This window comes from Falco biarmicus, chromosome 3 (assembly GCF_023638135.1).
Source record: "Falco biarmicus isolate bFalBia1 chromosome 3, bFalBia1.pri, whole genome shotgun sequence".
In the NCBI taxonomy this organism is placed as follows: domain Eukaryota; kingdom Metazoa; phylum Chordata; class Aves; order Falconiformes; family Falconidae; genus Falco; species Falco biarmicus.
This window is the reverse complement of record NC_079290.1, coordinates 103,253,972-103,281,957: the sequence shown is the minus strand read 5'-3', so window position 1 is coordinate 103,281,957 and position 27,986 is coordinate 103,253,972. Positions and strand designations below refer to the sequence as shown.

Below are 27,986 nucleotides of genomic sequence, written 5' to 3'. Positions count from 1 at the left end.
AGGAACAAGGAGTCAAAATATGATTAATGTGGGACAAGGAAACAATTTGAAGTGTGCTGAGACTCAATTTGTGTTAACACTTCCGTGAAACTTTAAAAAACAAAACCAAAATAAAAACACCACCAAAATGATTGATGAGGTAAAGTCATCATGTAATAAACTCTGAAAATACTGCTACTGTTTTAAGGAAATGAGATGAGCAATGCTACAAAATGGTCTGAAGGGCACCTGGGGAAAAAAAGATAAATTTACATGATTCAGAATTGTGTATGGAAGTCAATAAGGTAAGGTAAGATTTCTTCCCAAGTGTAGCTGTGCAGAATAATTTAAGTTGGAAGAATCATTTTATCTAACCTCCGGCTCAGAGAGGTACTAGCTTCAGAATTGAGTCAGGTTGATCAGGATCTCGTTAGTCAAGTTCTGAATATCCTCAAGGATGGGCTCTCTGGGGAATCTGTTCCAGCACTGAACTACTCTCATGGTGAAGATGTTTTTTTTTCCCTTTGCATCCAGTCAGCATTTCCCTTGCTGCAACTCGTTACTTTTGCCGCTAATCCTTCCACTGTGAAACTCCGAGAACAGTCTGACTTCTCTTTTCCTGTAATCTGTCTGCAGGTACTGGAAGACAGGACTTGAGATCCCCCCCTGCTCCCTCTTAACCCTTCTTCAGTTTGAACAGATTCTTTCACCTTGGCCTGTGTGGGTATGTTGTCAAGCCCAGCACCTTTAGTGGCCTTCTGCTGGACTCTGCAGTTCATCAGTAATGTTCCTTGCACAAGGGATGGCACAGGGATGGGTTTGATGTTGCAGATGTGGCCTCAGCAGTGCCTAATGAAGAGAATGGTCATCTTCCTTTAACCCGCTGGCAGTGCTGTTGCTAACGAAGGGCAGTATGCTGTTAGCCTGCAGGGCTGCCTCGCAGCTGGCCCACCTTCAACTGACCATCCACCAGAACCCAATGCCCTTTTCTCCAAGGCTGGTTTCTGGACAGTGAGCACCCAGCCTTTACTGGCATGCGTGAGTTTATTCCATTTCAGCTGGAAGATTCTGGTTTGCCTTTGTTGAACTGCTTGAGTTTCTTGTCAGTGCATTGCTACAGCCCATTGAAACCTATCTGAGTGGCAGCTCCACCCTTGGGGATATTGATGACAGCTCCCAGTTTAGGCTCCTCTGTGTATCTGCTGAGGATTTTTTTCTGTCCCGTTGTCCAGCTTGTTAGTAAAGCCATTTATAGTATTGGTTTGGCTCTTATATTATACTGCTTCTAGGTAGCCAACACTTAGAAGACATTGAACGGCTGACTGGTAATCTTTGAACCTGCTGTCCAGGCAGTTTGTTGCCCGCCTTGTAGCCCACCCATCCCATCCATGTTTCACCAGTTTGGCTCTAAAGATATGGTGGGGAGACCATGCAAAAAACCTTTTTAAAGTCAAGGTAGGCAACATACACTGTTCTCTACCTTTTTACTAAACCAGTCTTATTGTTGTGGAAAGCTGACATGGTAAACTTGCCCTTGGTATGCCTGTACTGGCTGTTCCCAGTCACCTTCTTGTCTTTCATGTGCCCTGAAACTGCTTCTGCAAGGATTTGTCCCACAGTATTCCTGCAGGGTGAGGTTATGCTGAACAGCCTGTAATTCCCTGGATTATCCTTCTTGTCTTTCTAATGGGTATGATGTTTGTCTTTTTTCAGTCATCAGGAACCTCATCCAATCACCATGGCCTTTCAGAAAAGGTAGCAAAGCTGCCCTGTAAGGACAGTGACAGTGACTCACTCCTCAGGGTCCTCAGTTGCATCCCATCCAGTCTCATGGACTTCTGGACGTTCAGTGTGCTTAGGTGGTGCTTAACTTGATCTTGCTGTGCTGTGGGTAGTACTCAATCCCCAGTTAATTTTGGTAGTCTCTTTAACTAGTCTAGGTTTTGTTCGTCAAATTACTTGTTTCAGGGTTCTTTGAGAGGAGTTCAGTTGCCTGAGGTCATGTAAGATAGCAGGAGGGTAGGTAAGTAGAGTTGTATAATACAGAGGATTTCTGCCCCGCGTATCAAATGTTTTTCACACTGCCTATTCAATAGAAACTTTTTGATTGAAGTGTTTGAGGGAATTCTCATTCAGTTCAAAATATAAAAATCCTTTATTCATAAAAAAGTGCAACGTATTTGAAAGGCTATAGTTACATAAAAGAAAATCTTAACTTTCATTGTTTACATATTAACTGTTAGCCAAAGTTGTCAAAAGGTAGATAGTAGTGAAACTAAAAAGACATTAAATTAATTGACAAAAGTATTCTATGTGTAGCTACATTCTACATGGTTTAAGGTGTGTTTTGTTTCTAACAGATTTTGTCTTCTAAAAGTGATTCCCGTTTGAAGCACTTACTGCAGCGAGCACCTGAGTATTGTCCAGAATCAATGGTAAGGCTTGCTAATATTTAATTAAATAAAACATAACAGCTAATTTTATATTAATAAATTTTGCTTGCAAAAAATTACTTGTATTTTATTTACTGAGTGAGTTTTGAGCAGGTAAAACGTGTGTTTGTCTTCAAGCTTTTTCTTGTTATGAGAACTAGAAAAATTATTATAATGAAATTTGATCCTCAAAGTAGGATTTTTTAAAATTTTTTGTGTGTGTGTGAAGCCTTCATATGTTACACTACTTGAAATAAGGTGGACTTGACAATTTTGTTAGGTATCCTGGTTGTGTAAGCTATGAAATGCAATGAAAATCTGACCTATGTTCTAAAAATTTGTGTTGGGTGATTGTCACTTGGTTATTGATGACAGTGACTTAAATAAGATCATGTGTTCCAGCTTGTGTATGGGACAAAGCTGTGAGTTCTTGATTGGGCTAAGGCGAGGAGACCCTCATAGCTGCTCTGAGTCGTTTCTGGCTGTATCTGACAAACTGAAATAATGCTTTTATTGGATAAGTAAGATTATGGTTTCCTAGAAGTGTATCACTAAAAAATTGTATAATGTAATGTCTTCCCTGTCAGCGATGATCTAACTGGGGGAGAGATAAGCACTGTCATTCAGATTGTAAATTCTGGAGTCTTATCTCTTTGCAGCTTAGAATATCTCAACAAATTCGCTGTCAGAAAGATTTGTTTTCTTCTTGTGATTTTTGTTACTTCTATACAGTACCAACACTGTTTCCAGCTAACCTAAAACATAAACTCAGCTCAAATGGGCAATATGTAGGAGTAGTACATCTGAGAATAACATTTTATAGGCAACTTTGCAAGAGTGTGTTTGCTTATAGATTCTTTCCTCCTGAGTGTCAAAAGTATGTTGTTTCAATGTTTTGTTTCTGTGGGTCATCAGCTCTAAGGTCTTGGAAAATTATAGATGGCTGATGGTATGAGTAAAACCTGTGGCGTGAAAACATATCAAAGTGGTGAATAGCATTTGTTTTGGTAATGGTTTTCATCTTTTATTCCCTGACAGGAAGAGTAGGATCTATCTGTATAGTAAAGCAGTACATTTTTAGAAGACAGGATTGGAGAGTATCTGAAAGGGGGAAAATGATTGACACAATGATACTGTTGGTTTTTTTTAACCCCGATTACCATCTTTATAAATGGCAAGTCTACTGTACAGTGTGTATCTTAAATTAATATCCCTGAGCTGGTAATATTTATAAACTTTTATAAAAGACACTAGATCTAAAATAGTTAACATTTCAACTTAATACCATATTTCCTGTTTTCAGATACCACCTGTCTTTTGTTGGAGCAGGGTTCTAGTGACATTCCAAAGATGAGCAGATAGGTTTTGAATTTAATCAGGTGGTCTGTTTACTGGAGTACTTGTTACAGACATTGTGTCATCTGTGTTCCTTCAGGTAATATGATAGGGTATTGCCTGGTATCAGGTAATACAGTACCTGCCAACACAAGAGGTGACTATCATGTAATCATAGAGTAATTTAGATCGGAAAGGACCTGTAAGATTGAGTCCAACCATTAACCTTCTCATGAATTGAAGGAAGTAAATGGAATCAATGGTGGAAAGTAGCAGCTCTTGGCCCTTTTTTTTTTTTTTTTGAGCTGACTTTGACTTATCTAAGTGGGAAACACCCACAGATAAGGAGGAGAGGACCATCTTAGATCATTAGATACAGATCCATTGCAACTTTAGTCTCAAGTTATAAATTCCTGTGATGAGAGAATCACTGCATGACAGTAAGGCTTGCTGTCTCAATGTGATTGAATCGAACCTTTTGTTTTAAAGAATATGTTCAACGCTCTTTTCATTTAAGGCCCCTTGGTCGACCTTGGCTGCATGCCCAGGTGCTACCAAGCTGCTCTATCACTTCCCTTCCTCAGCTGGACAGGGGAGAGAAAATAGCATGAAAGGCTTGTGGGTTGAGATAAGGACAGGGAGGGATCAATCACGGATCACTGTCAGGGGCAAAACAGACTCAACTCAGGGAAATTAACTTAATTTGTTGCCAATCAAGGTGCTGCTGCTTCTCGGGCTCAGCTTTGCTCCTGGTTTCTCTGCCTCCTCCCCTCTGGAGCAGCGCAGGGGGCCGGGGAATGGGGGCTGTGGTCAGTTCATTGCACATTGTCTCTGCTGCTCCTTCCTCCTCGTGCTCTTCTACTGCTCCAGCCTGGGGTCCCTTCCCATGGGCGACAGTCCTCCATGAACTTCTTCAATGTGGCTCCTTCCTGTGGGCTATGGTTCTTCACAAACTGCTCCAGCATGGGTCCCTCCTACAGGGTGCAGTCCTTCAGGAACAGCCTGCTCTGGTGTGGTCTCCTGTGGGGCTGCAAGTCCTGCCAGGAAACCTGCTCCAGCCTGGGCTCCTCTCCACAGGGTCATGGGTCCTGCTATAACCTGCTCCAACGTGGGCTGCTCTCCCCAGAGCCTGCCAGCTCTCTACAGGCTGCAGCTTCCTTCAGGGCACAGCCACACTGCGGCTTGTCAAGGACCCCACACCAGGGCAGGTGGATATCTGCTGTGCCGTGGTCCTCCATGGGCTGAGGGGGACAGCCTGCTTCACCGTGGTCTTCACCGTGTGCTGTGCCAGTGCCTGGAGCACCTCCTCCCCATCCTACTGCACTGGCCTTGGTGTCTGCAGGGCTGTCTCTCTCAGATTCTCTTACTCCTCTCTTCCAGCTGCTGTTGCACAGCAGCTTTTACCTTTTCTTAAATGTCTTATCCCAGAGGTGCTACCAGCATCGCTGATGGGCTCGGTCCATCTTGGAGCCAGCTGGTACTGCCTGCATCAGACACTGGGGCAGCTTCTGGCATCTTCTGACATCTTCACACAGCCACCCCAGTAGCCCTCCCACTACAAAAACCTTGCCACGTAAACTTAAAACACCCCTTAAGACTTGTCGCTTACTGCCTTATTCTCTGCAGAATTTTCCTCTGATTTCATCTAATTGGGGTTTTCCTAGTGTTTGCTTAAAAAATACTGAATTCAATGACATTGTACTAAAATACATGTCATCCTTCAAGGCTTTTCTGTACTCTTGTCTTTTTAATACTATACTGTGATCATATTGTCCAAGTGTAAGACTCCATTTGTAGGATGTTAAACATCTAACACGCAGCATATAGGAACTCCTATAGCTTTTAATACTTCAGGCTTCTAACGCAGGGCACCCACTGTAACTGCGATATGTACTTCTGACAGTTGAACTAAAATTTTTGCCTTAGATGGAGTTCTTCCTCTGCTGGCTAAACCACCTTCTTCCAGGACATTTGTAATTTTATTGGGTGAGTAACATAATTTTACCTGTGGTAGACCAGTGTCTGACCTGAAATTTTTTTGTACTAGCCCCAGTGTAAAGAATCCCCTGTTATCAGCTTGTCTAGTAGTCTTGGTAGTAACAGTAATGACAAAGATAGGGACAGCAACTCTTTGGTAAGCTCTTCACCTTTTTCTTCTTTTTCTGTCAAAAAAAACCCAAACACCAAAACATTTACAGAATTGTGCCACAAACAAAAAAGACACATTTACAGAATTCTTCTGCCTAATACCATCAGCCACCTAGGTGCATTTAGCAGGTCCTGTGCTTAGGACCAGCAGCGCTTTGCATTTGGGGTGAACCCAACAGATCCCTGTTGTAACTTTTCATGTTGGTAAACTTCACTTCTACAACTTTTTCTTCTGTGTATCTATCTTTCCCTGAAGCTACATTTCTGTAGTTTCTGGGGTACCTCAAACCCTCTTTCTTTTGTTTTGTGTGTGGTTGTTATGTGTTGTTTGGGTGGGTTTTTTTTAAGCTGGTGGAAAGGGGTGCTAGGGCAATAAACTTCTCTACAGGTCTTGGTCCTACATAAATCTTTTTCTTTGTCTAAACCGTTGCTATTAGTTCTCTAAACACTGGTGGAGAAAGTTGGCTAGCTAGCATATTCCAGATGATGACAGTATGTTCTGCTATTGACACCACACTCTGTAGATGGCAGCCTTCCTGTCAAAGCAAGCGGTACTTCTATCATGTAGCACTTCTTCAAAAGATGTTTTAAATAAAAGCATTTTTTTCCAATAAGATTTTTAAAAAACAGGGCCAAAACACTGAAAGTACTGTTTTGTGTCTGCTAGAAACTCTCTTATTCTGTGGAGTTACTTTTGCTTAATTGCATTTTACTTTTCAGGGAGAAGTGTGGGGTTGCATAAATTCTTCTTTGCCAGGTAAGAAATACTACTTTAATACTGAATTGTGTTGCTTTTTCACATATGCACGTTTTGATGTTGTCTACCACCTGCACCTATAGACTTAATGATAATTTAACTTTCAGTATGCTTCCATTATAAACTGTATTTGGTGTCTAGTTTCCTTTAGTCTGAACTGGGGTGCCTGTGCATTTTTTTAACACTTCCTTTCTTTTCCTGGTTAGAACATGTTTAATATGTTTGTATGATTAAATGTGTGCTTCTGTTGACACATTCAAGAAATATCAAAGGTTCTTTCGAGGTCTTCTATTATTTTTAGTTTCAGTATACTTCAGCCTGATCTATAAAACCATGGACTATTGCAACTTTGCTCTAGATGCAGTATAATTTTGAAAAAAACCCTGAGTAACGGGGAAATAGCAAGAGCTAGACAATTTAGAAGTGCAGAGGCTCAGATCAAGAAGCAAACTGCTTGGTAGATTTAGAAACTTGATCTAGAAAGTTAAAGCATAAATCACAAGATAGGACTGTTAAATTAAAAGGAGGGAACCTTAAAGGACATTAGCCACTACTCCCAAATTGTCTGCCTGTACTTTCTAAACTGGTGTGAGGCCTCTTCAGTACCTTCATGGTAGAGTTCTACTGTCCTCTTGAATTACAGAAACAATAACTTCTTCAGTGGTGGTGTAAATTGTAGTTTAGTCCTGTGATAAAAATGAAATCTTCCTGTAGTATCCTGAGCTTGTATCCTGAACTTTGTACCTGCACGAAGCCAGTTGCTTTTCATTCTTCATGCACGTGAAGTTGTTACTGTTTTCTCCTTCTTTGACATGAGGCATTTTTAACATTCTTTTGAGCATTCTCCAGTGATTCTGTGCACTGTAGGATTTTGTACGTGAGCGGTGTGTGTACAGGACAGCATTACAGGGGAAGCTCTTACTCCCTTTCTGTGGAGTCGGTGCAGCCGCCTGCCCCCGCGGTGCCCACATGCCAGCGCCCAGCATTGGGGACAAGCAGGAGGCATGAGAGTCTGTGGGCAGTTACAGGGCTGCAGTGTTATTGGGGTTGCAGGGACATGGCAGGAGGGTCCCATAGCGGGAGGGCTGTGATGGGCAGGTACGGGAACAACTGGTCTGGAAGTGGAGGGGTGGGGGGGAGTGGGGGGTGTGGGGCGGGGAGCTGCCCTCTGTGCAAGAGTGTAACTGGCACGTGTGGAGCTCTGCCTGGGGATTGATGATGAGCCGGCGGGGAGCAGCACACGGGCCTGCGAGTGACGTAGTGCAGGTATGCCAGCGTGTCAGTGAGTGGCCCAGCCTGGGTGGTGCTGTGGGTGTCAGGTGCAGGCTGCTGCATCAGGAAGCAGTGGCAGAGGAGGCCACCTTTGTACAGCTGGCAGAAGTCTAGTGTTCACAGGTGCTGATGCTCATGGGCAACTATAATCACTCTGGTACCTTTTGAAGAGACAACACAGAAGGGCACAGGCAATCTGCTTGGAAGAATCCCATGGGATATGGCCCTGGAGAGAAGAGGGATACAAGAGAGCTGGTTGGTTTTCAGGGATCACCTTGTCCAAGCTCCAGTTACATATGTGATGGAGTTAAAAAATCAGAGTCCATCAGGACTTGATCCTGGTGAGGTGTGTGAAGGACAGCCAGAAAGATCCCCTGTTTCTTTAACTGCATCAGCAGCAAAAGGAAGGCTAGCGGGAACGAGAGCCTGGTGCTGAATGGGCAGGAAACCTGGTGACAGGTGACACTGAAAAGGCCATGGCCGCTTTTGCCTCAGTCTTTACTGGTAAGGTAAGCCTTCAGGAATGCCAGATCCCTGAGACCAGCAGTAAAGTCCAGAGCAAGGAAGACCTGCGCGTGAAGGAGGAGGATCAGGTTAGCTAATATTTAAGCAAACTGAACACCAGTCTGTGAGACCTGCTGGATGGCCTTACACGCTGACTAACATCATTGCAAGGTCACTCTCAATATTGTTTGAAAGGTCATGGTTGTTGAGAGAGGATGCTGAGGACTGGGAGAAAGTGAATGTCACTCCTGCCTGTAGGTAGGAAGGGCAAGGAGGACCTGGGGAGCTACAGGCTGGTCGGTCTCACCTCAAACCCTGGGAAGGTAATGGAGCAGATCCTCCTGCAAACAGTTTCCAGACATGTCATGGACAAGAAGGTGATTGGTTACAGTCAGCATGGATTTATGAAGGGGAAATCATGCTTTAACCAACCCCGTAAGCCTCCATGATGAGACGACTGGCTTGTTAGATGATAGGAAAGCATTGGACGTTGTCTGTCTCAATTTAGTAAGGCTTTCAGCACTGTTTTTTATAACATCTGTATAGACAAACTGATGAGGCATGGGCTGGATAAGTGGATAGTGGAGGTGGGCTGAAAACTGGCTGAACTGTTGGGCTCACAGGTTTGCAATCAGCAGCACAGAGTCCAGCTGGAGGCCAGTGTTCCAGGGGCTGATGCTGGGTCTAGTCCTGTTTAACATCATTAATGATGGGACAGGGTGCACCCTCAGTGTATTTTCAGGTGATACAGAACTGGGAGGAGAGGCTGCTAGACCAGATAGTTGTGCTGCTACTCAGAGGGATGTTGGCAAGATGGAGAAGTGGCCAGACAGGAACCTCATGAAGTTCCAAAAAAAAAGAAATCCAAAGTCCTGTGCTTGGTGACAGCCCATGCTCCACAGCACACAGGAGGCTGGCCAGCTGGAAAGCAGCTTTGTAGAAACATACATGGGGATTCTGGTGGACAGCGAGTGGAATGTGGCCCAGCAAAGGCCAACAGCACCCAGGCTGCATTAGGGAGAATGTTGCCAGCAGGTCAAGGGAGGTGATCCTTCCCCTCTGCTCAGCATTGATGAGACTGCATCAGGGATACTGTGTCCAGTTCTGAGTGTCTCAGTACAAGAAAGCTATGAACACACTGGAGCAAGTCCAGCAAAGAGACATTTAAGATGAATAAGGGGCTGGGACATCTGTGAGGACAGGCTGAGAGAGCCTGTTACCATTGACAAGAGGAGAAAGCTGATGGGGGTGAATCTTATGGATGTCTAATTATCTGATGGAAGCATGTAAAGAAGATGGAGCCATGCCCTTCTCAGTGGTGTCCAGTGATAACTCAAAATGTGGTATCTCAGTGGTATCCCAAGAGGCAGTGAGTACTGATTGAATAACAGTAACTTCCATTTAAACATAAGAAAAAAAACTTTTTTACTCGAAGTATCATTGAACCGTGGAAGAGGTTGCTCAGAGAGGTTTGGGAGTCTCCATCTGTGGAGGTATTCAAAACCTTATTGGGCATGGTCCCAGGCAGTTTGCTCTAGCTGACCTTGCTTTGAGCAGGGAGGTTGGACTAAACAATCTCCAGAGGTTCCTTCTGACCACAGCGATTCTGTGGTTTTCTTTCTGATTTTTCTCCCCGACACCTACCCTCAGTACAGGAAGTATTTCATAACAATTTAGAATGGGGCCACAAACTGAGATTTTACTGGATCAGCATCTCAGATTTTTCATAGTACAGCATCCACAAAGTGTGTTCATACACACATGTGCAGATGCGCACACACTGATGAAACTGTATACAGCCCCCCCAACACCAGCGTTGTCATGGACAGCTGCAGAATATTGACTGGATAAACAGACTTCGGTAGTTTCTTTCTTTCTTAACGGCTCTATGACATGCCTGGCAATTTAGTTAAGAATGCAGGTGGAAACCTGTTTTGCATATGGGTTTCAATGGCATTTTATCATAACACAACATATAAGGCAGAGTCCCAAATGACTTGGATGTATCAAGCAGCGAATTATGTGCTTTTTGTGTATTTTCATTATATTTTGTGTTTTCTTTTCTTCCATTCCTTCCCCACAGCAACTTGGCATTACTGATCTGTGTTAAAATTTTGAAATGGTTTGATTCGCTACAAGTTTGATTGTAACGTCATCGCAGTAGCTACCTTAAAATGTTAATATTCTCACAGCTACCGCTTGAGCTACCGTTCTATTTCACATTTGTTTCCACTTCCTTAAACCCATTATGATGGTCTTCTATTAACTTTCTTTTATGTCTCATCCTCACAAAACACTGTAAGTCTTTATTTATTGTTTCTGCCAAGGCAGTGTTGTAAGCCTTAACTACTTAAGACTAGGTATTCAGGAATGTAAGTATTGTCCGAAAGAAAATTATTTTTCCATGTTTTCTGAAAACAAGTATCATTAATTTTTCAGAGTTTGTTTATTAAATACAGTAGGCCTACAGAACATGCATTATTTTTTGGGACTTGTCTAGGAAATTAAAGTTTATGACCACGCACCCATAATACCCTTCAAGAAACTGCTTACTAAAGATGCTTGAGGGACCCCCAGCTGGGGATGGGGGGACAGAGAGCAAACCCAGCAACCTATAATTCCAGATGATAACTATGTTCCAATTTTAAGCTGTATCATTTTCTGTAAGCAGACTGTAGAAAACTTCAAAGAGACAAGAAAATTCTGACTTGCACCCTTCTTGACACATACAGCTCTTGAACATGAGAAACCTAGTTGTTTTTTAATGGTTTTTTTTCCATCTTCCTTTTTGTTTTCCTCCCCAGTTTCCTCAGGATCACAGTGATTCAGCATTTCTCAGACATTTTCAGAATGCAGAATGTTTGTCTCATCACAAAATAAATGTTTTAGAGGTGACATTCTCATTTTTCACGTTTATGCAACTTCTTATATCTGTTTCTGACTTCAGTACTCTTGTGGAGACCACAGTAAAATATAAGGATGAAAAGTGTGTGCGTGTTGTTAATCATCTTGCTAATGTGATGTGGCTTCTGGAAACTTTCTGGAGATGTGGGACAAGAGCCTGTGTTATGCAACTAGATGATTTTTTTATAGTTCAGGGATCTATATCATACTTAGATCAGTTAATTTGGTGAATAATCAGAACAATGGATGCCAATCAGTTAGTTGTGCACTGAAGGTGTGTTTTCATCTAGAAATACATGTGCTTTAATTACCTTGACTGGAAAATGAATTTACAAGTTTGCTGTATTAAAACTGCGGTTCAGTTTTTTTGAGGATGTGACATCAGTTTTTTCTCCACAAGCTTGTCTGCTTCTCGTAAATAACCTGGGAAGAGGGCCACTTGCTAAGAAAATAATATGGCTGAAACTTATCAGCACTCTTAATTTGGCATGTATTTGTAGCTTGCTTCATTCTTTTAGCACAGTTTAGTTCCAGTAAAAGTATGCCTGAAAATCACAGACTCTGTATTGCACAAAATCAACGGATGCTGGAATCACTGGTGCCTATTGAGTGGCGACATTGCCCCCAAAGCTGTACAGCTGTATTTATGATGTGTTTCTCCTGGATGTAGCTGTTTATTGCAGAAATCTTGTTTTCATATTGCACATGATATTTTATGTTTTTTAGATTGCTTACACATTACAATATCAATCCTTGTAATAAATATTCTACCAAACGTTACTGTTCTGATTGAGTCTCTGTATAGCTTCACATATGAAAGTTACGCAGAAACAAGAGCTAGACCTGAAATAGGATGTAGTGAGTAGTTGATTTGGCAATTAACTGTACATACATAGTTAAACGTATGTGCATGACTTCCATGCAGACGTGCATTTACTTTTGGAATTAGTTTTAAATTGTGCATCAGATGCTGAATTTTTGAACATTGATTACAAACTATTGATTGTTATACAACAGCCGTCTCTTTGGTGCTTTCAAAAAGATGCTTAGTCTCTGAAAAACTGATTCCATACCCCAATTATGGGAGTGGAAAGTGAGCTGAATTTGCAGTTGTTCGTGGCCTTCACAGCTGCTTTGAATTAGTTTGGGCTGGAGAGGTGAGCCAATACTCTGAATAGATGTAAAGAGGATTTGGACAGTCTCCAAGAAGACCAGTACCTGGCTGGCCTGCAGTGCCTCCAAGTCTGGACCCTTCAGGCGACATGTGGCCATGTCACGCTGGCAGGCTGCAGGCTGCGTGGGAAGCTGTTTTTCACCTTGCCTCGCTGCTCCCTCCACCTGCTGCGCCATCCTGCTACCTTGTGTCAAGCAGTAAGGTTTTGACTTGCCTTTTAATAAATGTAATTAATAGTGTATTTTTCTGGGGAAATATGTTAATTTAGGTGAAGATTTTTCTCCTCCTTCTCCAGTACAAATTCACTGTTGGTGTGTTTTCTTAATTTGCCCATCAGAATGTTGTGAAAGGCTGATACTAGTAAGACTTTCTATGCCACCTGTGCTTGTAAAGATGACAAAGTGTATTTTAAAGGCAGTTTTGTTCATGATCAATACCTACTTGTGATTTTTTTCCATTGATTGCAATGATTTCTAATGACCTTATTTCCAGTATTTTCTTAGCATTTGCATTTAAGCTTACTGGTTTCACTCCTAGCTCTTTCATGTCCCTTTTTTTAAAGCTGGACATCCCATGTGACTTTTCTGAATAGGCATTTCTACTAGGCTTAAGAGCATTTTCTTAAATTAAGTGGTTGAGTATTTTACTTCATACTTCTTTTTTTCTACATAAAGGATATAATTTGTGCGTGTCCTAAAATACTGCTTTATTTTTATAATATTCATGACAAAAAATGAGCGGTTCATTTGAGCTGGATAAGAAAAAGGTATAATGAATTTCCCACAGCTGCTGGGCAGCTGCATAGGTTAAACCTTCCCTTTAATCATTTCTATCTTTGAATTATGTGAGAAATAGATACAGGAACGCATTCTTCTTTTACTTGATTTCTGATGTCTTGAGAACATCAGAAAATCTGTTTTTGTGAATAGATCAAGAGGATGGAACAAATTATGGCAGCAGTTTGCTGTTCTGTGTAACTTTATGGTAAGAAATGAGGATAATGGGAATAGTGAAATAAATGGAAAAAGAGGAACAGGGACATGGGAAACTTCTATTGAAGATAATTGGGGGGGATAAACTACTCAAGTAGTGTCATGGTTAACCCTGGTGGGCAGCGATCGCTCCCCTGCCAGTGGGGTAGAGGCAGGGGAACAAGAAGGGTAGAAGTGAGAAGACCTGCAGGTTGAGATAAAGACAGTTTGTAATTAAATAATGGAAGAAAAAACAAAACAAACAAAAAAAAGCGAGAAATAAAAAGAAAAACAGATGACACAAAAGAAAACAATTACTTGCCACCAGCTGCCTGCTGGCCAGCCAGTCCCCAAGCCTTGGCAGCCCCTGCCAACCACACCACCACCCCCCCCCGCCCCCCAGCTGTACATGCTGAGCATGAGGGCGCATGGCCTGGGACACCCCTCGGTCAGGGGGGGCAGCTGTCCCAGCCATGCCCCCTCCCAGCGCCCGGTGCCCCCCAGCTGCTCGCGGTGGGGCGGGTGGGGAGCGGAGGAGCCCTTGGCTCAGTGTAAGCACCACCCAGCAATAACGAGAACATCCCTGTGTTATCAGCGCTGTTCCCAGCACAGATCAAACCACAGCCCCACAGCAGCCTCTGTGGAGAAGTTTAACTCCATCCTGAGCAAAACCAGTACAGGGAGCTTGAAGAAAAAGTAAGAAACACATTTTGCATTCAGTTGGTAGAAAATTATGATATTGAAACCAACATGAGGATGTGTCTGTAGGAGGCAGTGTTGATTTTAATGAGGTCTTTCTCTGTTGGCTTATATTTCAGATTAGATAAATTATCAAACTCTGGTAACTTCCAGGGAACATATAAAATAGTGTGTGTAAAGCATGTTTAAACTCAGTGTATAGAAAGTACTTTATAATTGCCAAGTTCAGTATTTTTCAAGGTACAGACTTGCTCTTTCCTTGCTTAAAGTTGGTTTGGAATGACTTCATAAATTCCAATAAAAATGGAATCTGTAAATGGCCTTCTTGAATGAGAATGGGATTATCAAATTTGAAAAGTAATTGACTTGTGGGGAGGGAAGGGAAAATGATGGCATAGTTTCTCTTTCAAATGTAATATGTACTGTCATTTATTTTCAAAGGAGTTTTGAAGAAGTCTGATGGGTGGGTTGGATTAGGTTGCTGTGAGCTAGCTATTACTGTGGAATGTCGCCAAGCATGTAAACAGGTAAGGCCTTCTAATTGTTTTTCTGTGGTTAATAAAAAATTCATGTTGAATTCATTTATGTATTAGCATTTGTGAACTTCAGGCTTAATGCATTTTTTATGTCAAAATCAAATTACCACATAAATTCCTTTCAAAATTGCAAAATAAGCCTAGATACTTCCCAGAAGGTACTACTGGTGATAAATGCCAGCAACAGAATTCCAAAACATGAAAAAATTTATGTTTTTAAAGTTAATTTTCAGCAAAAAAGTGAAAGTTCAAGTCTACTGAGATGATCACCTAGTTAAAAACAAAAAAAAATCGCGAGTTTGGGGACGCGGGAGGATTTCTGGGGTATGTATTTTCAGCTGTGCTGTAGGACTAGGCAGCTTGCTGTGGCTCTGTGAGCCTGACGAAGGCGTTTTAAGACCTTAGGGGTACCGTGCCTTCCTACTACTTCATAGTAACTGATTGAATCCATAAAGATGCTGAAGTTCTTTTTGGTTATACTAAACTTAATTTCTTGATTATTTTTTTTGTCACAATCTCTACATGAAAGTTGTTATTTTAGAACAACAGTGCTGAGTGGAAGGCAACATGTGGCTGTTACTAAGCTCTCCTTTTTTTGCGGTGTAATGTTAGTGATGCAAGATAGGGTTGTAACCACAAAATAGATTTTTATGCCTCTTCGAAAAGGTTTTTATTCATCAGGTGGATGAAAATTGGTTTTGGTGTTAACTGTATCACTGGGTTTTGTCAAGTGACAATTATAAGCATAGTACGTAAGTTTAGCAATGGCCTTTTTATTAAAAATCTGTGAAGCATTTTGTGGTTTTATTTTTTTCCCAAACACATACTTGTGACCTTAAAAACATCTTCACAGTCAAAGAGCATATATTTATCATCATCCTTGTAACTCTATTCTGGAGCACAGACATACTTGGACCAGCAGCTTACTGCAAGTTGTCATGCAAAAAAACACCAAAAGATGCTACCTTCACCTAAAAGCATGTATTTTAAAATGTTTGACAAGAGATGAGCAGTAAGTACACAAACTGAGTAGTGTGGAAGAGATGAGGAGCAAGTAAACAAACTGTGTACTTTGGATCTTCTGAAAAGAAGATACACACATCTGTTCCTAAATGTATTTTTTAGCAAAATTTTCAAATTTATCCTAATGTTTTATTTTTGCAGACTTGATAAAACTAATTCTGTTTATTGCAGTGTCCTATGAATCGTTTCTCATTGTTCTCAGAATCAGGTGCTGTATTGTCTGATTGCACACTGCTGTCTCAGAATCCTTGCTGTAGTTTGTACTTCAGCCTACTTGGGTTGATACATTTCATATTATTTTCATTTAAACTAAAATATAGATTCTTGCCAAAAGTTAGGGATAATGGGAAATGTTAGGAATTAATTTTGATTTTTGGAACTTGAGGGGGGTTTGGAGGCATTTTGAAGGTGGTGAAATGGTAGGTCCAAGGTCAGACTTTACCCTGGTATTTTAAATTACTACAGGGGAGAATAGCTGATGTTAGTAGTAATAATAGTAATTAACTCAGAGTATCAGTTATGTGAAAAGGGAGCAAGAGTTGCTCTGCAGAAAAAAACTGATCTGCAGTTTGAAGGGAGAGTATGTGCAACTCGCTTTGACAATAGGAACTGCAAGACTGTGCACAAGAGGGCGGAGAAGGGAGAAAGGGACGTAAGTGGTACTGAGCATGCAGGATGAGATTTTTACCTTCAAGTTCTTCCATTTCCTAAATAAATTTCTTGTATTCTGCTCTATCTGGTAGACCTTATGAAAACAAAGTTGCTTTGTGTACTTCCAGTATCAATGAACTTGGGGCAGAAAAACAAGGGTTTGTTTTTTAATTAAATGTAGTGTGGGCAGTCATGGTTTCTCCTTTTTTCTTAAAGTTTTACATGTAAAAAGGACCATTTAAATAGATCATGAATCCATGATTATCACAGTTAGTATAAAGGTAGAATTGTCTTTATTTTGCAACATGATTTTACTGTCTTCTACTTAAAATGGAGAAAATTATTTGTCTTTCAGGCTTCTGCAAAGACTGATGTCTTAAAGGTCTGCAGGAAGGAATATGAGGTATGTGTGTATGTGTATATGTGTCTGGATATATCTTACTAAAAATCAGCTATTTCATAAATTCTGTGAAAGATACCCTGTAGAAAAGCGAAAGTCTAGTCTCCTTATAGTCATATTTCTGGATATACTCATTTTCATCCAAATGTAGCTTACCTCTCTCTACAGTTTTGGTGGAAGTATAGTTCTCTGTAAAAAAGACCTTTTTTTAGATTTGCATATATCTTAATTTGAATGAAAAAGATGCAGCTTTCAAAATGGAGACATGGATTCCAAAAACATTTGTTTCATAGGAGTTCTGATGAAAGTTGACATTCATTTTGAGAATTTGTTCCATCAGAAACCTTTCAGCTTCTTTAGTGGGAGGGTCAGCTTAAAAATGACCTAAAGAAATAAACTCAGGAAAGAATAAACTTTTAAGTATTCTATCCTAATTTAAGTAATTTCAAATGAATAATTTTTTGTAGCATCAGTGATACTGTTAACGCTTGCAATTATTTTTACTGTTATGCTCTTAATCATCAGGAAGTTCTCAGAAATCTGCCTTTACCTGTATTATTTTTAACACAGTTTGTAGAAATGTTGCTCTGCTAGGACTTCCTTTTTTTCAATCTGTTTCTTAATTAAAAGCCAGATTCCTCCTCCCCGCCTTTCATCTCATTTCCTCCTACCCTGAGTTAGGTAGTCCTGTATAAATTCTGCTCATAATCAACAGTTTAGGATATCAGGCAATTCTGTGTTCTCTTGATTTGGGCAGAAGCATAGCAGGTTTCCTGTTTTTCCAGAAAACATAAAATTCCTCCCCCCACCCCGTCCATTTATCTAAACAATCTACGGAATATTTTCCTAGACCCTTGACTGTTGAAGTTACCATAGCTTGTTGTCTAAAAATGAAATTTCATTTTAAGTAGTTCTGTCTCCTCTCATGCTGGGATATGCTATACTGTCAACATCTGTAAGCTTCTCCTCTACTGTGCTGGTCTGTTTCCTTCTTTTTTTCTGAATTTCTGCATTGCTATAGGAAGTTGGCCAATATGGGTTGAAGGAGAACGGGAGAGGAAAGGTAAGAGATTAAAGAATGACTACGAAATGGTGATGGTCATCTTATTTAGTTTTTCTAGATTGTGTTTTTCCAGGTTTTTTCTGGAATTTTGCAGTGGGTCCCTCTTACTCAAGAGTGATCTTGCTGTGAATGTACAGAAAACCTTAACTCTTCCTGCCTGGGCAACACTAAAAGAGAAGGAGAGGTTGAAAAATGATGGAAGAAGGAATCAGTCTTCTGGCAGGTGAAAAAGGAAAGAGAACTTTTTTAATGAGCACTAGGAGTAGTAGATACAGATACTGTGTTAGGGACAGAAATTAATTATGACATAGTAGATCGTTAGTTATTACAGAATTTTGTATGACAGTGGTTTTTCCTATGTGCCTAGGCTTACAGGTACTCATGAGAAATAGCACTTACAATGCTCTCAAGACCATTGGTTATATACAAGTCCAGGAAGTTTTCCCTAAGTTAGGAGATTCCAAAAAATACTTCTGGAGGGAACCTGTGCTTTTTCACACCCTAGTCATTCTTTCTCCTTTTTTTAAAAACAAATTTTTTTCTTGCTACCTTGGTGAATGTGCCCTGCTCCTTCTGTAGTCTGTGAGTAGCTTCTGTGTCTGTGACTGGTACCATACTTTGTATTTGGTTGGATCGGCTGGGGAAGAAGTTGAGGAAGTGGTTAGTTTAAACTGAAAGATGTGAGAGAAGATCAGGAGCAGGCTGTGATTTGCATACATTCGATGTCATACATTCAGTGTTTGCCATTGTGTTTTAAGAGTTCATGCTTCATTCACTAAAAATGACATACAATTTGAAAACTAATTTACAATATAGATCATAGTGATTGTTTTATCAGCTCTCAAGCCTGTTATTGAGGCATTGAATATATAAGTATATGACATGTAAGTAAAACCTAGCTGAATTAAGAATATGAAAGTATATAATACCTTTTTGTGAACACTCTCATAGCTCACCAACTTTCGTAGCTTGCTTACATATTCATATAAGGATTCCCAGGAGGATTTTCCCAAGCTTCTTAAAATAATTTACTGAACTGTGCATAGTACTTCTCTGTAATCTTTTGAGATTAGGGAGGCAACTTCAGGAGTTACCTTTCAGCTTCCCACTAAATTAGTGAGCATGAAGAATGAGGTAAGTCTTTGAGGGCAGGGCAGAGGATTCAGGCAGTGAAACCCCCTCCCCCAAACCCCAGGCAGGAGGTGTGACCAAGTCTGAAGTCGCTAAGCGGAGTCTCAGGTTGTACAGTAGGAGAATAACTTTAGCATTGATGTGCCAGCTTTTAACAAGACTAATTGAAGATGCTTTTTCTGCTGAGCGTATGTTTCTGAATTACTGTTACTGTAAATATTTATGAAGTTGTGATTCCTCTAATCTGGAAATTTTACTACATTTTAGAAATTATTTATATTGTCATAAACTATTCGGTTTTGACCAGTGCATTGAAGATTGTGTATCCTCTTAAACTTTTATTTTCAAGTACCATTGCATACAGAAATTTAAAAATTTAACACAACTTGTTGAGTATTTTTGAGTATTACTGAAACGTACTTTATTTGCCTTCTTCCAAAAAATTTTATTCTGGTAGTCCTTTTTCCCCATCTGCTTCTCAGATACTCATTTTGTCATCTTCATTTTTCTCTAGTTCTATGTGTCTCAACTCTTTATCTTTCACTACTTCTTCCAGCTTTCTGCTGTCCTGTTCATCTTCCTCTAAAAAGAAGGTAGGTAATAGTCAAAGGAAGAAGAAAAAAAGAAGTGGAGAATGGATTGTATGTAGGATTTTCTGATTTTCCTATTTTAAAAAGTTTTGTGTAAACTTGAGGTTCATTCTTTGAAAAGAACACATGGATTACATGCTTGGAGGAGTAACTGAAAATAGTTTATAAAGCTTGAAGTAAGCTGTAAAAGCTTTATTATTGCATTTAAGGTCACACTTCTTTTTTCTGTGCATGGAAAGTGTATTACTAACATTTCTGCCAGATTGCAGCTCTTGAGCCTCTGCACTGTATTCTGTGAGTTCACCTCTCTGCACATTAAGAACTCCAGGTCTTATTTCATGTACTAAGAAAGACATTCAGACTTCTGTAGTTAACTGGTATTACGGGAGCTTTGCTGCAGCAGAGCACTAGTAACATCTGCCAGTTATTTAGCTTCTGCTCTTAAAACTGTTTTTGACACACAGTAGTAAAGCCATCTGATGTCTCGGGGCTGTTCAAAGGTATTTTTGCTCTCTCAGATTTGAACACTATTTAGCTTAATCTGACTTTGTTTGCTTACAGTTTTTAAAAACTGAAACTTCAGATGCAGTGCCTGCAGCTTCCAGTGCTGCAATAGGGATTCAGAGAAGTATGCGCTGTGCTACCGTATTGGCTTGGTTTATCTCCTAGGGTCTTATGATCCTGCTTTGTGCTGAGGTTTTAGTGAGTGCTGGCTACTAGTTACCCCTTCTGAAAAATGCAGCCAGCAGTTTTTACTTCTTATCTAATTGTTTGTGCAGATTATTTGGAAGCAATAGATTATAACTCAAGGAGCTATTTAGGCCATCGTTTAGGAAAAGGTTCCAAAACAGTTTTAGTGAACTCTAAGGCACGTGGCCATGTGTGGCCTGTGGAAGTACTACTAAAGAAATTCAGGGTCAACTCTGACCATATACCGCACGTTGTAGCCAGGATTTTTTTCATCTTGCCTGCTGGTGCTTTTTGTCTCAATTCTATTCTGTTCAAAGAAAGTTGATAGAATACTCAGCTATCTTGCCAGAATTTAAGTTCCAGTGATTTTGTTCTACCTTACTGTGCAAGTGTTCCCACTTCTTTACTGGTTTACATAATTGAGGAAAATCTTGGCCTTACTTGTTAATTACTGCAAGTTTTTAAAGTTTTTAACAGATGTGCACCATCATTTGAAACTTCAGCTGATTCCACTAAACCTTAGTATGTTACCTTCTGACTTTATCTTCTGTTGATAAATTGGAAGATTAAATGAACTCAAGGAGAGATTAACAGGACTTTCATTGCAAGGAGTGAAGCATTTTGTTTCCTAGTGTGTTTGTTAACTATATGTAATGCTTCTAAATTAAGATGGCCTTAATTGGATAGGACCTATATTCAAGTATTTGACAGGGTTAGGTTGCCCAAGACAACAGTACTAAACTTATTTTTCTGCCAGAGCTAGCAGAATACTGATATCATGATAATTTTTAGGAAGGAAAATAATTGATTTTTTAGCAAAATACTCTTAATTTCTGGTATGAAAGAACAATTTCACTGTCGCTTTTCATTCAAGGCGCAGGCGGTGGCCATTTAGAGAAAGTGCGCTTGTAATACACAAGCATGCCTTCTAATGCAGAAGACTTCTTCCTTTAGCAAATGTTCTGCTCTGTTTGTGTGCATGCATTTTGGGTTTTGAGCCGTTACCTGCAGCTGATGAGCTCCAAAAAGAGCGAAACCAGTTAGGTCCTGCAGTACTGGCTAAAATCTTTCTTCAGGGAGCTTCTGATGAAGAACACTGGACAATGTTTGTGCTGGATAAACTTCAGTTGCCTTTTTCAATTTCCGTAACATCAAAAGATCTTTGTGACTGTTTTCTTGAAGGCATACACAGTTGTGTTGCCTGTGTCTGCCTGCTGCTTTCCATTCCTTCTGTGTTTAGTCGTATTGGCTTTAATCACCAATTCCAGCAACATTTGGTTTTAAAAAAAAGTGTCTGAAAGATTAGATTAATGCACAAGTAAAATATCATGTTTGTATTTTATAAATTCAAATATTGCCATCTTTGCTCACTTAACATGTTTATTCACAAGCTGAAAATGGCCTGTCAGACTCATGTGTGGACAGTATTGCCTTTTAATCCTCATTTTCCCAGATTTTGATGATTTAGTTCTTCCTTTAAAGAGAAAATCCAATTTCTGCTCTTCTGTTTTTTATGGGATTTGTTTGGTTTTGCTTTTCCTTACCTATATCTCTGGTTTATCTTTTGCTTTGTTTTCTCTTTCTTTTCTGCCAGTGCCCTAGCAGATTCAGAAGGACGCTTGAGTGGGTCAAAAAGCTGCTGATTTCTTAAATATGAGTGCTGCTGTACTGGAGATGGGCATTAATCCTGTGTTCTGTAATGAAGTTAAGATTAGTAACTGAAATCAGACCGACTCTTTAATGCGGTTATCGGCTTGATTTATGAGCAGGTGGCTACACATTAATTTTATTTTTTTTAAGATTCTCTTACATCTGTGTAGCTATGCTCCCCACATGTGTACCTGTATTTTTGGAAAGCAAGCAGTTACCCAGAGCTACACAAAGATCAGTCAGCCCCTCGCTAGCACTGTGTTCTGTGGTGGCTACAGGCGCTGCAGGTTCATGGGACGTGGCGAGTTGCTGTCACAACTCCAGGTGGCTGTCGTGCTTTCTGTGCCTTCCTGCAACTGCCCTTCTGCCACAGATTCCCTCCCATAGATAACCTGACCAATATACTTCTCCTTATCTTACTCTGCCTCTGGCTTCTGGCAGGTCCGTCTAAAAGGTGATACTTCAAAGATTATTCTGTTCTACACCTGTTGAAATCACTGTTTTAAATTCCTAGGAGATGAGAAAAAGTTCTCAGCAGGGTTACTGAGAAAACTCAGGCCCTGAGAAGACAATTAGTGCCAGAGCTGGTGTAAAGGCATACACAAGACTACACAACTGGGAACAGGGAGAGAGAGTTGAAAACAAGGTGAAAAAGAGAAGACCGCCTGCTCTTAACAGACACAGAAGCATTATTGTGGTGATTCAGCGGTCTGTGGAACTATAGTTTCAAAGCACAGAAAGAATAAGATTTCTTATCTGGTTCGGGCATCCTGCCTGTTTAAAATTGGTGTGTAAAATTGCTGTAAGATGATTTTGTCTCAGCTTGAGTCCTCCTTTAGAGGAGGAATGTTGGTAGACACCATAATCCTCTGAATGTTCTCCTGTTTTTGTGCGGTTACAAACTGCAATCTAATCTAACAGGGCTGGTGACACTGTTATCTCTGAACTGCTTTGTAATAACTTTCTGTGTTAACATTCAACTTCTAAATAACATGGCAATTTCTAGCTGAGTTTATAGCAGCATTACACCATGATTCTAAGTATTGTTTGTGCTAACAGTAGGTCAAGTACTTATGTGTAACCATGACAGACAGACCTCAGCCTTTCCAGGAGCCCCTGCTATCCCTGAGCATTAATAGTTACAGTGATGCTTTCTGCCTGGTGGGTTTGCTTGCCATGTTCCAGTGCGTGGTACAGAGTGGGTGTGGAGAAGTCTTAATTTCAGCAGCTTCTAAAGACAGTCAGTTTTGGGTCAGAGCGATGTTTATATGGCAGTTCCTATCTGACAGTTGTTTCTCGTTTCATACATGGAAGGTCCCAAAGAAACCAGGTGGCTGCGTTGGAACAGTGACTTTCTGATAACCATTTGTTGGAACTCATTGAGAAGGATGTGTGGTGCTATAAAAATGACATGAGCCTTTAGTCAACAGTATAAATCTGTTCTTTACAGATACAGGATAGTGATTCTGTCTACACGTTCTGTTTTCATGAGTTCTCTGGTCCCTCATCCCTGTTACACAGATGAAGGGTTGACAGGATTTGCTTTGTGGGTAGTAAAGAGGGAAAATCTAAAGTGAATCAGATGAAAACTTGCTGCTGGGATGAGGAATGCTGCTGCAAATTCCTTCTCAGTCTCAGAGAAATTATGCAGGATCTGTGCCCTTGGGATAAAAGATCTACAATTTGGTAGAGGATATTAGAAGAATGAGAACAAAATGTCTGAATTGTTACTCCGTGAGGTTTTGGACCTTGTTTTCTGTAAGGCAAACACGTAATTTTTGTGTGAGGTGTTCTCAGTAGACCTGTGCTTTGATTCATGATCACTAAAATTATAAGTAGCTGGCATTCATGGAGAACAGACTTAGATTTTTCAAGTTAGATTTGTGTTTACTCTCCTAGGGTCATTGTTTCAGTGCCACAAGTGCCGTGGTTTACCCATGGTTTAAAGTAATTTCTGACTAAATAGAAGAAAGTGATGCTGCTCACAACAGTAAATGGAACTGTCCTCTTAAGATCTTGCTTTTGACTGTTAACATATTTCACTATCCAGAAATATATTATCCAAATGATATAATTGTGAAACCGTAGAAGACAGGATTGTGGCACTATGATTTACATGGCATAAAGAGTTAACTGGCAAGTTGGAACTTGTGATTTAAATTAAAGCGTAAAATAAAATCATTAATGGCATGATAGAAACTGAAACTTCAAGGCTTGAGCTTTTTAAATCTAAGTTAAAATGTGAGTCTTCCATCTTCTGGTACAGTAAATAATTCTTTTGGCTCTTCAGGTTTTCATCAGAACTGCCTCTGCAGGAGTGGTAATTCGTTTGAATGCTAATTCACACAGAGGGAGAATCTGTGTTCTGAAGTGCTTGCTCTTAAATGAACACCAGAAAAGAGGATAAAGATAGCCATGAAAATGAAGAAAAACATTTTTAAAAGAATCACGCTTTACTTGGGCACTTACAAAACTTGCATGAGGGAAAAAAATCATAACAAGGGGAAGTGGGATTGTAGAATTCTCTGGTTCTCTGGTGGAATGCTTGTGCTTAGTGCATAGCACTCCCGTGGGGTACGAAGTTGGGACTCTAATGCTTGCTGGTCCTGGTGTCAGGCTTTGCAATGCCTCTGGAGGTCAGGGAAGGGTGCAGGAGGTGTGAGCTGTGTACTGAAGCTGCCTAGCGGAGATGCAAACACAGTGTTTACAACACAAGTTTTTCCTTTTTCCTGAGTCTCCTCCCCATCCCGCTGCAGGGGGTGAGTGAGCGGCTGTGCAGTATGCAGCTGCCGGCCAGGGTTAGACCAGGACAACGCCAAACAATCAGACAAAAAGAACATTAAAACCTCAAGGTGATTCCTAGCGCATTTATATTTTCTTTACTTTAAAAATCTAACACTTCCATCTGTTTGCAGCAGTACAAATTTTCACAAAAATACCAGGCAGGTTGTTGGGGATACGCGCTGCTCTGCAGGGCAGTAAGTGCTGGTGACCAGCGCGGGTGGATGCGGCGAGCTGCGGAGCTTGGGTTGGGGCTGCGTCTTGGGGTCTCCTCCTTTCCTTAGGTGGAGGTAGTAGCACACATGATACTTTGCTGTACTGAAGCAAGATTTTAATCCCACATTATGTTCATGGATCAGTATGATGGCATTTCTGATTTCTTCTCTATATGCTGTGTAAAATACAGATTTATTTAATGGTGGGGGTAGGGGAAATTACGGAGATCAGGAACTTCAAGCAGATGAGGATTGTGTTTTGTCACTATGTTAATATATTTGATCACTTTTCATCATGGCTGTTTTGACAAGTTTGGAGGTCAGGTGTGGAAAAAGGTTCAGATGTCTCTTCTTTTTCACAACCGTGATTTTAAAGTCTTTGATAACTGGCTACTACCTTTTGGAATTTCAGCCTTGTGACTTCACCTTTTCACAGAGTTCCAGAAAGCTTATATGCTTATATCTATTTTTTTAAGAAGGAATGTGCTTTTTCAGTGTGAGGGAGGCCGTGGTTGCTTTGGGCAAGAGTTCAGTAGTCTTGAGGGAGGGGGCTGTGCCCCTCTGCCCGGGTGAGACCCCCTGCAGTGCGGGGGGCCCCAGCACAGGACAGACATGGACCTGTCATAGCGGGTCCAGAGGAGGCACAGAAATGCTCCGAGGGCTGCAGCAGCTCTGCCGTGAGGGAAGGCTGGGAGAGCTGGGGTGGCTCAGCCTGGGGAAGAGAAGGCTCCGGGGACACTCACCGCAGCCTTCCAGCACGTAACGGGGGCTCACAGGAGGGATGGGACAGACTTTAGCAGGGGCTGTAGCGATAGGACAAGGGGGAATGGCTTTAAACTAGAAGACGGCAGATTCGGACTGGATGTGAGGAGGAAATCCTTGATGATGAGGGTGGTGGGGCACTGGCACAGGTTGCCCAGAGAGGCTGTGGGTGCTCCATCCCTGGCAACATCCAAGGCCAGCCTGGCCGGGGCTCTGAGCATCCCGATCCAGCTGAAGGTGTTCCTGCCCGTGGCAGGGGGGCTGGGCTAGATGGCCTTGGAAGGTCCCTTCCTACACAAACCATTCGGTGATTGCTCTGTGCGTTAAGAGTCCTCTGAAACAGAACAGCAGGGTGTACGTTTCCCTTCTGTCACTTGGCATGTTGTGTACCCCCAGCTGTACCTTTTGGCTGCTGTCTGAGGGAGCTGGTGGCATGCTTTAGCTTTCAAGGTGTATTGCTGTTGAGTTGAGATTTTAGATTTGCGTCTGTGCAGACTTTTTTTTCACATAGAATCTCTAAAATTACTGCCATTAAAAAAAAAAAATGACATTTTGGGACATCCTATTATAGCATGCTGTTTCTAAGTTATTCCAGGGAAGTCTTCCTATTTGCTCACTTGAATATTTGTCTATTTTGTTACAAGTGCACACAGAACTCAGGTGACCTCTAATCTTTTAATTTGCTACATTCGGTGGTTTTGTATAGTATTCTTGTTTTAATCTAATTGGAACAAATAATAACCAAGTTAGACTTACTAGCTCATTAGAAGAAATGAACGGACACAAATATTTATTTGAAGTTTTCTGGCTTGTAACACTCTTTTTGTTTTGATTTCAGAATGCTCTCTTTAGTTGTATTAACAGAAATGAAAGTAAGTATGTAATGAATAGCTTGTCTTTTTTGTTTTCCTTTTATATCGTTCTTTGCTTTTATCTCTAAAACGTAAGCATTCTGTGGGTGTACATATACACAGATCACATGGATTCAGTTCCATAGGACAAACCACAAGAGTGAATTTTCTTGCTCAGTGATAAGGGGATTTGGCAACTCGTATAATTTATATTAGTTTTTAATTTGTTCATCTGTATTTGTTTTTTCTATTCTATTTTGATGATAACCTAGAAGCTCATCTTTTCCTTCTGCTTTGTTCATTTGATTAGTGTTAAGTAAGAAAATTAAATGCCTGGATAAAGTCTTGCATCATGCAAGTGTTTTGTTGCCCAATGTCTGTCTATATAAAATGAAATCAGCATCTCAGAATTAATTCTAGTAAAAATATTCCTCAAGAACTGTGTATTTAATAAAATACGAAAAATGGGTGAAACATGATGCCATCTGTATATTTTTTTGAATGAGTTTTAGGATCCTACTCTATTTATTTGTTTACTAATAGTACTTGTCTAATAATTCTGTCTGGCTACCCTAAATAAGAACAAAATAGCTGATGATAAAATTCAGCTGTCTTGCTTGTGTCTTGAACTTGAGTTCAGGATGGCTGTAGGGACTTTTTTCTCCAGCCAAACAAAAAATGTAATTTGGCTAATTACAGATCCTCCCACTCATTCTGTAGATGGAGATTATTTTAATAGAGCATAGAAGAATTTCTTCTTTTCTTTTTCCACAGTAATACCTTGAGCATCATTGTGGTACAGACATGGCTCATTTCTTCGTTTCTCTGTTTGGGAACCCATAGATTTTCTGTTGTTTGTTTGTTTCCCCAGTGGGGTCACTCTGTTGCAGTTATGCAGGTCATCACACAAACTGTCGGGAATATTGTCAAGCAATTTTTCGGACAGACTCTTCTCCTGGTCCTTCACAAATTAAAGCAGTTGAAAATTACTGTGCATCTATTAGCCCTCAGCTTATACACTGTGTTAACAACTATACACAGTCATATCCAATGAGAAATCCTACAGATAGTAAGTATAAAAAATTCTTCTTTGCTGAAAGTTGTGAAAAATACTGAAAATGTTTGAGGATTGTATGCAATTTTTATATAAAATGTGTTATTGTATGAGTCTTTATAAATTGTATTAATGTATTTCTATATTATAATTTTGATTATATGAGTTTATAAAATGATAACTTTAGTTTGTAGGTGCATTATTGATTTTTATTTATGTTTTTGATTCCACATAACACTGTTGTGTTTTTCCAGAGTTGAATCTCTTAGCATTTAAAAGCAGCAATTTTCTGTGAGATTATCTGGGACGGGGCGAGGAAAGCCTTCTTATAGGACTTTTTCTCCAAGGGCTGTTACATCATGCATCTTGGTGGTTGTTGTATGCTTGATCATTGATTATTTTTAATTTTTTGAC

General features: G+C 40.4%; 1 protein-coding gene across 2 annotated transcripts in view; it reads left to right on the top strand.

Moving 5' to 3' along the window:
* Positions 1-27,986, top strand: part of RECK (reversion inducing cysteine rich protein with kazal motifs) — a 65,748-nt gene that overhangs the window by 9,002 nt on the left and 28,760 nt on the right. For both annotated transcript variants that reach the window (XR_008821059.1, XM_056333647.1), the window contains exons 3-8: positions 2,340-2,414; positions 6,615-6,651; positions 14,617-14,702; positions 16,741-16,788; positions 26,506-26,539; positions 27,390-27,587. Coding sequence is in view for 1 of the 2 variants with exons in the window: in XM_056333647.1 (XP_056189622.1) it covers positions 2,340-2,414; positions 6,615-6,651; positions 14,617-14,702; positions 16,741-16,788; positions 26,506-26,539; positions 27,390-27,587 (478 nt within the window). In the remaining variant the exon portion in view is untranslated. The remainder of the gene's footprint in view (positions 1-2,339; positions 2,415-6,614; positions 6,652-14,616; positions 14,703-16,740; positions 16,789-26,505; positions 26,540-27,389; positions 27,588-27,986) is intronic.